Raw genomic sequence first — 14198 nt, forward strand, 5'->3', positions numbered from 1 at the left:
CTCAGAATTACTGTTGTGCCTTCAATTTAAGATTTGCTGGCCCCTCAGATTTTACCAAAGAAGCTAAAGAAGTTGGGAGCTTTTGAAGCTCATCAGTATTCAAGCTTAATTTTGTTAAGTACTCTATTGGAGTTCAATGTTGCCGTGTCATTATTGTTATCCCCCCTATAACTGACTAGTATAGTTTCTCTAGATATCCAAAGCAAGTTTTCTTTTGCACTCTGAACTTTAATTTGGTTTTTATCCATAGTAACATACTTGCCTATAAAATTGAAGCCTTTACACTCTGCACAAAGCTTATTTAAATCACAAAGAGAATACGGATCATGATTGCCCAGAAATAATTCCCCTGAACGATCTGCACGACAGTTACTAACAAATACAGAAGACATCTTTAAGGACACTATAAAACATGAATTTAGATAATCTGGAGATGGGGAATGTCGACAAAGGATCTCTGGATCGGTGGTTGCCATTAACCGATAGATATTCTATTACTTTACAAGAGGCATGAGTCTATTAAAAGGAAAAAAAATGGGAAATATTTTACTTTTGGGACTAAAGCAAAGCTTCCAGAGAGTAGCAATATGAACATCAGTGGAGGTTCGTAGAAATAATTAGAAATTGTACCAAGTATCTTTTTATTCACAGGTATATCATGGATGTAATCAGAAATAAAAAGCAGATTGATAGAGTTGCCAAAGTCAATGAAATCTATGGTAAATTAGCCAGAGAGATAGCAGTGTTGAAAAAGGAGTACCAGAAACTTGAAGAGAAAGAGAAGTTTTTTAGGGCCGAAGCTGTTCTTCATCTAGCTGAATTATCACAAAAAGGAAATGACCAAAGGTATGTTAGTGCAATATTTCTTACTTTTAGAAAGGATCTGGGAAATATGAGGTTGACATGTCCACGATACTGTTCAAGAAAGTATATTAATGGGAACGCAGATGATATTTTGATTCAATTATGTGTAAAAGTACTCACAGATACTATACAGTAATGTTTAGAAAGTGTTATGTAGACAAATTTTATATATACATAGTTATTTATATATATATATATATATATATATATATATATATATATATATATATATATTTGGGCTTAGGCCATGTCGTCCTGATGGAAGGTTCCTTTAAGTAGCGTCCTAGGGTATATTTGACTACAGTGATATTCCCAGAGAATCTAACTTAAGGTCTCCAGAATTCTAACTCCTGACGCGAATATCCTTAAAGTTTCCTTTAAGGATATCGCATAATATCAGGGGATGTATCCTTGAGATGCCACATAGCAATCTTCACCCCACATAGTGTTTTTTTCACTTTCCCCCTCGAAGTGTAAAAAATAAAACGGGAGCCATTATTAAGGTTCCCTTCCTCCATTACTATTTGAGTATCTAGATGGTGCCATCGTCGTCGCCATCTTTATTCCTTTATCTGTTACGAACTCGCTCAGTGATTTTCCCAGTAGCTCTCTCGATATTTTGGATTTATCATGCAATCTCCAATCTCTTCTGCCTCTGGAAAGTTGAGTATTTGATCTTTACATTGTATAAATTTTAGCTCTTGCCTCATAGTGAAAATTAAGTCAAAATTAAGTTAATTTAGTGGCAGAGGTATTGCCTGAACCGGAGGCATCTTTGGCGCTGTCGTTCGTAACGCATGAGTTATTTAGTTAGCCAGAACGACTTTCCCGGTATAAATAGCATTGCTAGGAGTTAATTATATTATGCCGATAGTATTCGTATTAGTTTCGGCGATTTAGGTAACCGAACCTTGCTTACGCTAGGCTTCCTACCCCAGGCGTTTCAGTTTACCTTCATGCATGATATAATAAGCATTCCTAGTGTTATTAAATTTAAATGAAGCTATTAGGCAATTTATACATGTAAGATATATTGATTGCATATAAATATTTCCTCTTCCAAGATAGTATACGAGAGAGCTTCGATGATTTAGGTAGTCGATTCTCGCTGCCACTGGGCTACTATCCTAGTGGCTTTATTATACTTTCATACATGTTCCCCGGTTACCCTCGTGTATCGTTTTATCAATTCAGGCGGGGATAGATATCTCCTAGAATTACTATATAAAGCGATACTCGCCTCCAGTGGAGATTTAAGGGTAATCCCTCCTTCCGTCTGGGTGTAGCCTTAGGCTACAACCCTAGTTGGTCGTGCCTCGAGTTGTCATTCAGGCAGGACTAGGCTAGGGTTTTCTGCCCCTTCCCTTAGCTGCAGGTGGCAGGTTTTGGGTTTAGGTCAGAACCTCAGAGTACATAGTCTTGTGCCGGCAGCTGTCCGGCAGGGTGAATAGTCATTCCCCTGTCGGATTACGCTGCCAGTATAGGAGGCTAGACCTCCCTAGACCACACTTGAAGGGGATATATGATTTTGCCACCTTCTCCCTGTGGTCTAGTAGACTAGTCCTGTTCTTGCAGACCCTAGGCTGAAGAATAGACATTCTTCTGCTGCCTAGGATGGCGCCGGCACTGGAACTCTGTTTCTCTCTTGTTTAGGCTTGGCAACTAGATGGCTGCCGGCCCCTTAACTGTATTGGCAGAACCTAGGCTGGAGAATAGATTTTCTCCTGCTGCCTAGGATGGCGCCGATACTGAAACAGAGTTTCCTTAGGGTGTGGTAGGACCGGCAACCTGCCGGCTCCTTTCACACCTTATACAGGACTCTTTTCCCTCCCCCCTCTGTCCTTTGATGGCCAAGCCATCGCAACCCTTTGGCCGTCGTCCTACAATCTCACCGCTTTCCGGCAGGTTGTAGGGCATAGTCGCTCAGCTTTCCCTTATGGACGCAGGCTCCGGGAGAGCTGTGCCGGCTGGACCAGCTGCCAACAGAGTATCCCTTTGCTGTAGAGTGTTCTTCAGTCCTCTCTTGGACTGCCATTCACAAACCTGTGCCCGGCAGAGACCGACAATGGTGGTGGATGGGTGGAAGCCTGAACTACTTATATTCTTCCCTTCCATTTGAACCCTCATTCCGGAGGAAGGAAGTGAGACAGAGCTCTTACATCATCCTTCACTCCTTGCTTTTTCTCTCTCTATCGGCTAGTGCCGCCGGGCGCTAACCTAACCGGCAGCTTCCGGCCACTACCCTAACCAGCAGATGCCGGCCACTACCCTAGCCGGCAAGGTGCTGGCTGGACTAGTGCGCCGGCACAACTGACTTACTTGGCCGGCAAGAGCCGGCCGAGTTTTGATTACCGGCCACTACCCTGTCTAGCAAGATGCCGACTGGACTAGTGTGCCGACAGCCGGCAAGCCGCCGACAACCGGCGGGCGGCCACTGAACTGTGCCCTAGGTGCTAGCCTTGCTGACAACATGCCGGCTAGAACTACAGTATATGACTATGCAGTAGCCAGTATATTTGCAGCATAGATCATATTGCAAACAGAAAACTATGGTATAAAAGTATACAGTAGTTAAATTTCCAACAGACTCTGTGTCCAGGCGCAGCCTATTGTTGAAACCATACTATATAAGGAAAGGAATTCTCTTTCCATACACTGATAGATGATCAGTTACAAATGACCCTCATTATTAATCCTTTTGGAAGCTGGTGTTAAGTTACACTTATCTATCCTTACCGGTTAGAACTCTTCCAATGGGCCTCTTGAAGAGGATAACCCTAGGCTTTAATTTTGAGGGAGGTCACAGCAATTGGCTGGGCAGGAAACACACGTATGTGTCTTTCCTAATTAATTTCTAGCTTACCTATCCTAAGCTATATGCAATAGAATAAAATTAAAAATATTATTAATAATATTTATTTAGTTTATCAAGTGAGATGAATTACCTTATACTCATTTTGTTTTCCTCTCTTTACAGGAGGACCATCTTAAGTGCCGCAGTGTCTTCTGCAACGTCCGGAGCAAGGACTTCTGCGGCCACGAGGAGTGCAGGACGCACTCCCACTGTTCCATCACCAAGGGACCTCTCAAATATTGGGACCCCCAGGTATGTAATGTGTGTAAAGCCTTGGTTACTGAGGCCTTTGATGACCCCAAGACAACATAGTCAAGGGATGCAGCACGTAGTAAGCTGCGTAGATGGGTCCATGGCTTCCAGAAAAATGCCACGGGGCCTTACCTTCCGAATGAGCGGATGCGGGCCTATCTATTCCCTAAGGCATCTGCGGATGCCATCATACCACAGCCTCACCCTGAGATCCCTTGCATCCAGATTTTCGTAGATACGGACGTCTTGGATGCGATGAAGGACATCCATCTAGATGAGAGAAGGTCAGAGATGTCAGAAGACACCGAAAAGGACCTTCTTTTGGAAGGTCAGGAAGAGGAGTCTACATTGGCTCCTGAAACGGAAGAGGATGAAGTCGAAACGGTGTCTGTTTCGTCGGTTCCAGCCCCAGAACCAGTGCCCTCTACTTCCTTTGCTCCTCCATCTGATGAAACGGGGAAGACCCTGTCTACCCTCATGTCTATGATGGAGAGGTTCCAGAAGCAGAATGGAGAAAGGGAAGCTGCATTGAGGAAGGAGATACATCAGCTTGCAGCGTCCTGTGGGTCTCACAGGAGACTCAGTGTGAAAGATCTTCCCTCGTGCTCTGAGGTAAACCTGTGGAGGCATGCAGAGTACATGCCAATCACAAATGGGAGATATTCATCTCAGAAAAGCTGGGAGCTGTCCTTATCGAAGACATCGAATTTTGGCCCAGCTTTGAGTCTCATCCAGACGGCTTCGTCCGTCTAAAGGCGGAACCCGTGTCTAAAGAGGAGACAGAGCCGAAAGAGGTTATAGTGCTTGACCATGCAAAGGCTCAAGCTTTGTTGGCTAGCAGTCTGAAGGACAGGGGCTTCAATAACTCCAAGGTGCCAGCCCTGAGTAAGAAACATCCTTCCTTTCTTGGTCCAGCTACAATGGCCTTTCCCTTTGCGGAAAAAGGGTTCAAGGCAGTGGAAGCTGGGAAACCTTGCCCTACACTTGAGGAGTGTAAGCCCTTATCCCTAGCTCTGCCTACAGGTCACAAGGACTGGAAGGAAATACAGCTTACCTTCTCAGACGGGAAGTTGGAGGCGGATATTGCTGGATGCCAGTTCAGTGAAAACCTCCCTAAGTTGTCTGACTTTTTCCTGCGCAAAGAGGAGACGAAGGAAAGGCTTGCTGCCTCTCTGTCCCTCCAGACCACCTTGGAGGCAATGGCAAGCAAACATAGATCCCCAGATATGTTTATGGTCGTGGCCAAGACACATTTGGCAACCCTGGTCAAGGTCTTCTATGGTTTTGTTAAGGCCAGAAGGGCTTGCAGGGGGTTCGTGTTTGCTTCGGCTGCGGTAAAACACGAACCTAGGAAGCTGATATCTTCCAATATCTGGGGAAAGGACCTCTTCCCAAGGGAAGTGGTCATAGAAATAGTCGACAAGGCTGCCACGGAGAACAGGAACCTTCTCCAAAAGTGGGGTATGTCGGCTAAGAGGAAGTCTTCCCCGGATGAGGGTCCCCAACCGAAAAGGAAGACAAAGAGTCCAAGGTTGCCCTCTCGCCCCGCAAGACAACAACAACTTCCCATGACCGCGGTGCCCCAGATGGTGGCACAACCCCAACCCACCTACCAGATGGTACCCCAGCAGGTGGTGACTCAGTCACCAGCCTTCACTCCCGCCTATGAGAGGCAGACCATTACCTTTCGCCCTAAAGGTAGAGGGTCAAGTAGAGGTTCCTCTAGACGTCCCTCAAGAGGGAGAGGGGGTAGGGGAGGACACAGTCAAGAAGGCAAGTCCTCCGGACACTAGAAGCAATGAGATGCTTCCAGTAGGAAGAAGACTCCGACTATTCCGAGATCGCTGGACCTTCGATCCCTGGGCCCACAGCCTGATCAAGAACGGACTAGGTTGGAGCTGGAAGACAGCTCCACCATCATTTCCTCAATTCTTCCAACACTCCACCCCCTTTCTGGAAGAATATACCTGAGAACTCTTGAGCAAATGGGTGATAAGGAGTGCAAAGTCCATCAAATTCCAAGGAAGGCCGTTTTGTGTTCCCAAGAAGGACTCAGATAAATTCTGAACTTGTCGCCACTCAACAAGTTCATAGAAAACGTCAAGTTCAGGATGCTGACCCTTCAACACATAAGGACCCTATTGCCGAAAAGGGCATACACAGTCTCCATAGACATGGCAGATGCCTGTTAGCACATTCCGATCAATCGCCAACTCTCCTCCTACCTAGGATTCAGGCTACAGAAAAGAAAGTACGCATTTAGAGCCATGTCCTTCGGACTAAACATAGGTCCAAGTATCTTCACGAAGCTAGCAGATGCAGTCATTAAACAACTACGCCTAGGTGTCCAGGTGGTGGCCTACCTGGACGATTGGCTGGTGTGGGCAGCATCCGAGATGGAATGCATGCAAGCATCTAAGAAAGTGATCCAGTTCCTGGAACATCTGGTATTCAAGATCAACATCAAAAAGTCTCGACTATCTCCAGCTCAGAAGTTTCAATGGCTAGGAATACATTGGAACTTACAGTCACATCGCCTCTTCCATTAAAGAAGAGGAGAGAGATAGCGGGATCTGTCAAGAGACTACTGAAATCCGACAGGATATCAAGACGCCAACAGGAGAGAGTGCTGGGCTCCCTTCAGTTTGCATCAGTGACAGACCCAGTGCTAAGAGCGCAGCTAAAAGATGCGTCAGGAGTCTGGAGAAGATACGCATCAAACGCTCGAAGAGATCTGATAAGACCGATACCGATTCGACTACGATCACTTTTCAAGCCATGGTCGAGGGTCAAAAACCTGAAGAGGTCGGTGCCTCTGCAACCGCCTCCACCCTCAGTCATCATCCACACGGACGCATCAAAGGAAGGATGGGGAGGTCACTCACCAACGGAAAGTCCAGGGGACTTGATCCTCTCTATTCAAGACCTTCCACATCAACTTTTTGGAGGCCATGGCAGTCTTCCTCACACTGAAGAAATTGTCCCCTCGCCCTTCAGTCCACATAAGACTGATTCTGGACAGGGAGGTGATAATGAGATGTTTGAATTATCAAGGTTCAAGATCACCTCAACTCAACCAAGTGATGTTGGCCATCTTCTGCTTAGTGGAAAAGAAGAGATGGCACTTATCAGCAGTTCACCTTCAAGGGTTCCGCAATGTGACGGCGGACGCTTTATCTAGGCTAACGCCGATAGAGTCAGAATGGTCCCTAGACGCAGGGTCATTCTCCTTCATCTTACATCAAGTCCTAGAACTGCAGATTGACCTCTTCGTGACGAGCGACAACAAGAAACTACCTCGTTATGTTGCTCTATACGAGGACCCTCTAGCGGAAGCGGTGGAAGCCATGTCCCTCAACTGGAACAGATGGACCAGGATTTATCTGTTCCCTCCAACCAACCTGCTGCTGAAGGTCCTCAACAAGCTCAGATCTTTTCAAGGAACAGCAGCCCTAGTGGCTCCAAAGTGGCCCAAGAGCAACTGGTTCCCTCTAGTATTGGAATTGCAGCTGAGGCTGGTTCCTCTGCCGGACCCAGTTCTGACTCAACAAGTACAGAAGTCGACTGTCTTCGCTTCATTACAGAAAACACAAGACCTTCACCTCATGATTTTCTCTCCTTAGCAGTAAAGAAAAGTTGTTCCGTAACCGAAATACAAACCACGCTATTTACATTGGGTTTACTTTCGGCGTAGCTGAAATTGACGAGCCAATGGATTTTTAACGAGGGTTAACCACCCCCGCGCTAGTTAGCAAGGGGGTAGGGGAAGGGGTAGCTTGCTACCCCTCCCCCCCCCACACACCGGTGAGTTGTCTCACTTCACTTTTGGCTCGGACGATGTGCAGACATGTCTGTTTCTCGTCCTCGCTTTTGACAGCCTTAATCTTTTCTTTTGCTTTTCGTCAGACTGTGTGTTTGGAAGTTGGCCTCGCCTTTTTATCATCATCATGCGCAAGTGCCCTGGACTCTCCGGCCGCCCCTGTGGTACCTTTATGTCAGCGATCGAAACGGATCCCCACACCCTTTGCCCGCAGTGTCGAGGCCAACGGTGTGACAAGGAAGTAACTTGTAGTGAGTGCAGGGAGTGGTCTACCTCCCAGTGAGAGAGGTTTGCCCGCCGGCGTAAGAAGTCCAAGAGATACCTTTCTCCTTCAAGGGTTGCCTTGAAGGAGGAAGGCTCCAGGGACTCTTCTTCCGCCGCCCAAACCTCCTCCGAAGCTCCCGCTCGGCCTGAGAGGCCGCCGAGTGGTAGCGTAGACCCTTGTTCTGTTTCCCGATCTCGGGGTGCGGGAGAGGGCGTCGCCTCCCATAGCGGGGCGGCTCCCCCTCCTCCGGGGGAGGATTTTGATTCTCATGTTGATGACCCTAATTCTGTGTCTAATGATGATCTCTTTCAGCTTTGGGCTTCTTTGGGGCTTAAGGGCTTGCCCTCCAAGGAAGCCCTGTTTGACCTTATCCAGTTGGGGGCCGCTGTCAAATGTCGCCGGTGATGGCAGAGGTAGACCCTCTGTCTATTGTCGACGTGGTTGTGGCAGAGGCTTCCGACGGGTCTGGTCAATCCTCTGCTGTGGCTGATGTTGCGGACGTTGCTGAAGGCCCTCCTCCCCCTTCCGAACATCCTTCGAAGGGGAAGGTGGGTCCCATGGTCTCTCCTGCGGGTACGCCTCCCCCTCGGGGGAGCGCACTGACAGAGAATCCTCTTCGGAGGACCGAAGACCCTGATGACCTCCCTCGTGGCTGCCTTCGCCGTAAGGCTTGTCGTCCTCTTCGCCGCAGGGGCCTCCCGTCTCTCTATAAGGGAGTCAAGAGGCGCCTCTTTGAGTCGTCTCCACCTCCTTCCTCTGATGAGGATTCTCCTCGTCGGGAGCAGACCGCAGCAGCCACGTCCTTGGACCTCTCCGGTGATCGCTCGCAATCTCCTACGCCTACCAGACCTTCCACCTCCGGCGCAGATGCGCAGCAGGCGCCTTCAGATCTCGTCATCCGACGGGCAACGGTCCCTTTGGGGCAAAGGGATGTCTCTCACGGCGTGGGAGCTTCCCTTGCACGTCAGGGTTCCACTGCGCGCCCACCTGCGCATTCATGCGCAGTAGCGCGTAAGCGCTCTCCAGAGTTGCAGCCACCTGACTCGGCGCGCCAGCGCTCACCTGCTCGTCAACGTTCGCCTGCTCCAGCGCTCTCCTGATCGTCAGCTCTCTCCTGCTCGCTAGCGCTCTCCTGTTAGCAGTCAACACCCTCCTGTTTCTGTTGCGCGCCCAGCGCGACAGCGTCTCATGAGTGCACACGATCTCCTGCTCGTCAGCGCGCACCTGCGCACCTGGTTCCTGATGCGCGCCCTGCGCGCCAACGCTCGCCCATGCGCCCTAGATCTTCGTATCTGGACACGGGCAAGGACCTGACTCCTCCTCGCCCACGCGTTCCTGCTCGTCCTTCTTCACCTGCGCAACAGCGCTCACGGTCTCCAGCGCGCACTTCTAGAGTTCCTGCGCGCCCACTCGCCTTCATTTCCTGAGCCCGTACGCGAGCGTTCGCCTTTGTGCGTCGCCGCGCCACCTGATCCTGCGCCCCAGCAGTCTACGCGTCGACATCCGCCTACGCGCCAGCGTTCTCCTGCACGTCATCGATCTCCAGAGCTTCTGCGATCTCTTGAGCGCCCGTGCGAGCCATCGCCTGCGCGCAAGCGCGCTCCTACGCGGCAGCGCCACCTTGACCTAGATCGCCATAAGTCTCCTACCACCAAAGATCCACCACTTTGGTGGTGCACGGAGTAGGAGTTTGTTCCTTAACCACAAACATGGTATACGTGCCCTTGTGAGGGGTTAACTTGGTGTTCATGCATTCCCATTCAGTCAGAGTCCGGACCCATGCGGACTGAGCCTGCTCCTTAGGGAAGATAACAGTCTCCTTCAGCACACTATCCACCCTGGCAAGTTCGTTCTCTGTCAAGCGCGCGTAACCTGGGAATGGGAACTGCAAACCCGGCGGGTAGAACTCAAAGTCCTCCACCGGACGGGTACCACAACCTTCAATAGTCAACATGCCCTCCGAGAACGGGGCATGCATGGCCAACCTCCACGGGTTGCTCTTCACAAACACTGGGACCTTTAATGCATCTGGGACCACAAACTGCTGTTGCTGTGGAAGGCTGGATGGCAAGAGAGTCTCCATCATGGTCTCCTGATTCTGCAGTCGTTGGGCAAGAGAGTCCATCGACTGTAGACGATCAGCAAGAGGACCAATATGGGATTGCACAATACTCCCCATCTTCTCCATAAGCTGACTCGAAAAGGACACCGGATCAAAAGCCAGTTCTGGGACTTATCCTTTGAGCTCCTCACTCTCGAGCCGTGAGCCGTCGGGGAAACCTTTTCCGAGACCGACCGTCGCTTAAAAGTCGAGGATAGCCTGACGGGGAGAGATTTGAGTATTTTGGAAGGCTTGCTAGCCTTAGGTAAAGTCTTCTTAACGTGCTTAACTTTAGGAACTACCGAGCATGACTTGTCCAGGACCTTACCAGTAAATCCCTGAAAAGAAGAAACAGAAAAAGAGAGAGAATGCGCTGGACTAAGGAAAGAAACCTTAGACCGCACGCTACCTGCCAAAGGTATCTATTTTCAAGCAAAATAAAAAACTAATGACCGATCCTCAGTAATAAGTGTAAAAAAATCAAGGTTGAAAATAACATATCCCCTATCAACGATACACTAGCAATGAAAATTTTAAAACCCCAAACACAGGTTCCAACATTATGTGGAAAAGAATAGTCTATATTGGCTTGTCATATGAGTCCCTTGTCTGTCTATCCCTTTAAGGGGTATAAAAAGCATTATTTATCTTTGGTTTCCAGTAGGAAACCATGGCCTGATCCACAACTTAACACGAGCACATTGATCAATGTGCCCTTCACTCAACTACAGGCAAGCCACTACCCTGATATCACAAAGTTTCAGTGGAGCTTCCCATGCACCATTACAAGTAATCAGGCACACCACAATCTTCACCAAATATTCCATCCTGATGTCATGATATGAATCAGGTAGTATTATAGTCAATTTCATGGCTATTCAGTGTCATGTCAGTGAACAGTATAGACTGGCTTATATTAGCTCCTTACTGAGTGTAGAGCATTGCACAAATCTGAAATAGAAATGGGGTCGTTAGACAATAAGACGGCTGATGAGGTTCACAAATATTAAGAAATTAATAAATACAGATAGAGAAAAGAAGCAAAAAACATTTATTTTTTCAATACAAATTCTTTGGTATTACAATGTGGGCCTAAGGAATGGGATTTTCCTTATTCTTGGGTATTACTGTGGCCTGATGGGTAACGTCTCTGCCTGGTGTTTGCCAGTAGGGGGTTCAAGTCCCGCTCAGACTCATTAGTGCCATTTGTGTTTGCAACTTTACCATCCTTGTGAGCTAAGGTTGGGGGGTTTAGGGGAGCCTATAGGTCTATGTGCTGAGTCATCAGCAGCCACTGCCTGGCCCTCCCTGGTCCTAGCTTGGGTGGAGAGGAGGCTTGGGCGCTGATCATATAATATATGGTCAGCCTCTAGGGCATTGTCCTGATTGCAAGGGCAATGTCATTGTCCCTTGCCTCTGCCATTCATGAGCGACCTTTAAACCTTTAAGGAACGTGGTTTTCCTTAATCCTCTTGCTGCCAAGCATGACAAGGAGGGGAACTGGCTTTCTTTCCTCGAGTGTTTTCCTGATCCCAGAAAGACACTAATGATGCATCACCTGGTTGTGTTGTTTCTTCCTAGAGTCCTTGTGGTCTTTTTCCTTTTAAGATCATTGTTATCGGTTTGCATGACCCTGTAGAAAGTAAACTTCAAGTTCCTCCTCTTCCTCTCCCTTATTTACGTTAGTGTCTTCGCTACAACTTCTAAAAAAGAACAAATAGAAAACGTCATCAAATAAGTTAAGAGAGACCAATCAATGGGAGTGGTGTATGCGTGATTTCTACCGTTTCTTTCCCTGAGGGTGGGTCAGCATGGTACCAGGATCATTCTCTCTAGGAATGAGTGCGAAGAGTTGACACCTAGCGGGAAGAAATATTGACTTTATTTCAGATCTGGCCTTCCCTTGGTTGCAGTTCCCCCGTCAAAGGAAGGTCTTGTGGAACTGTTGCAGTTTGGAGTAAAGAGGAAGTGCACACATGCTTCCTCGGAGGTGGAGTGGGATCCTCCTCCGAAGAGCTTCGAAGGCCCACTTCTTCTTCCAGCGCTGTGATGCCAAGCCCGAGATTTCCGCGTTCGCCTGGCACAGTTTTTGCTGCCAAAGACTTGTTCTTAGTACAGTCAGCCTGAGGAGGGGTACAAAGTTAGAGGCAATTTCCTGTTCCTCTGAGCCCTATGGCGTCACATTTCCCATTCGTGGGTTAGGTCCTCCTCCCATTAGGCTCTGCCATGTGGTTCTTCGAGAAAGCGCCCAGCTTTGCCTCCTCCTTTCTCCAGCCCCTCAGACCGTGGTTCTCCTGTTGATATTGCTTGCTCCTTGTGAGTTCGACACTTGTCAACTTCACCTCAGCCTGTGCTTGTTCCTTAGTCCAGGAGTGCTTGCCGTTCCCATAGGGGATTCTGGACCATCGCCTCTTTATCACCCGAGCGCAGACCATGCCGTGCTATCCAGCACTCTCTGTCCTCACCCGCTAGGCAGGTAGGAGCCCCCATGACAATCCTCACTATCCAGCGCTCGCTGTCCTCACCCGCTAGGCAGGTAGGAGCCCCCATGACAATCCTCACTATCTAGGGAGATCACACTTCAGTTCCAGGAACGTGTCAGCACGTAACCCAGCCCCTTCACGCCACCACGCTTCAGCGAGTGAGCAGTCTCCTGCTCGTCAGTGCATGCCATAGTGCTCCCAGGCAATGCACGACTCACCTGTTCATCATTTCCAACCAGAACGAGACCAATCCTCTGCGCGTTGTAGTGGTTTGCGGTCTGCGGCCAGATGTAGCATCCAGACTTCCTAGTGTCCGAATGCCAACCATACCCCACCTTTTCACTACACAATAAAATATGGTGGAATGCCCAGAGATCTGGGCAAAAAGTAAACAATCAAGGATGCACTGGGCACCACCCCTTGATTTTATACTGGGCAAGGGGACCCAGCTAGAACTGCAGTTGCTTAATATTATTATAGAGGTATACTGTCTCACTTAGTATTGGTTTGTCATACCAAGTTCTAAATAAACAGCAGCAGCATGCTTTCTAGGTAGGATGTTTCTTTACTGTATTTCAAGTTATTTGTACATTAGGAGAGAAAAAAAAAGCAACAAAAGGAATTTATACTGGCTGGAACGTAAAACACCCTCTGGGAGGAAGTATATTGAAAAAGATTATCCAAAAGAAAAATTAATTATTCAATGAGAGAAAAAACAAAAATACAATGATAAGAAATACAGGTCTTCAAAACCAGATGGAAAGACACATTTATCTCCATGCAGAGCCTCTTAGGAATCAATCCTCTAAATATTTAAACTTCATATGTAAATATAAGTAAAGACCAACATAACGGTGTGTTTATTTGGGGTAAATTGAAATGTAATTTAACATGTTACTTAGCTGAACTTGGTTGAGTCCCTGGTTAGGCTGGAGGAACGTAGAGAGTAGAGGTCCCCTTTTTTGTTTTGTTTCATTTGTTGATGTCGGCTACCCTCAAAATTGGGGGAAGTGCCTTTGGTATATGTATGTATGTACTTAGTTACTTGAATTTTTCTTCCGAACCATCATTTTTTACATGATCTTTCATCATAGCTGCTTCACAGGCTTCCTCAATGGTACAATCAAAAGAGACGACAAAATATCAAATACTCGAGATAACTTCCCAAAGGCCATGCTACAGAAGTCTACATATAATATACCTTATTGAAGGCAACAGTGTGTATGTTGCTGTCGCCTGTGTGGTCCAATGATCTCACCCAGCAATACCCACTATATTATGTATCCATACACAAAAGTCAACAGCAGCCAAGCTTGGCAGTTAGGATCAAAGAGATTGAAAAACAATGTTATATATCTAATTGTCTCTACATCCTCACCTTTACATCAGAAAGAAAAAATTACCTAATATTTTAAGACTTACAATCCTCATTGTTACACAGTATGCTATACCCTTAAAAAGGGGTTGCAAAGTCACACACACAAAAATAAGGTATAACAAATAAAAGTCCTTTTTCAGAATAAAGTCCTATTTTGTTTGTGATGCAGATGTTGCACGAA

The 14198-nt window shown here is 47.5% G+C and overlaps 1 protein-coding gene across 1 annotated transcript in view; it reads left to right on the top strand.

Annotated features, from left to right (window-relative positions):
- The window catches only part of LOC137655698 (uncharacterized), a 129947-nt gene that overhangs the window by 45348 nt on the left and 70401 nt on the right, over positions 1 to 14198 (top strand). The window contains exon 2 of the mRNA XM_068389687.1: positions 652 to 846. Coding sequence (XP_068245788.1) covers positions 659 to 846 — 188 coding nt within the window. The 5' untranslated portion in view covers positions 652 to 658. The remainder of the gene's footprint in view (positions 1 to 651; positions 847 to 14198) is intronic.

Source organism: Palaemon carinicauda, chromosome 16 (genome assembly GCF_036898095.1).
Source record: "Palaemon carinicauda isolate YSFRI2023 chromosome 16, ASM3689809v2, whole genome shotgun sequence".
Lineage (NCBI taxonomy): Eukaryota > Metazoa > Arthropoda > Malacostraca > Decapoda > Palaemonidae > Palaemon > Palaemon carinicauda.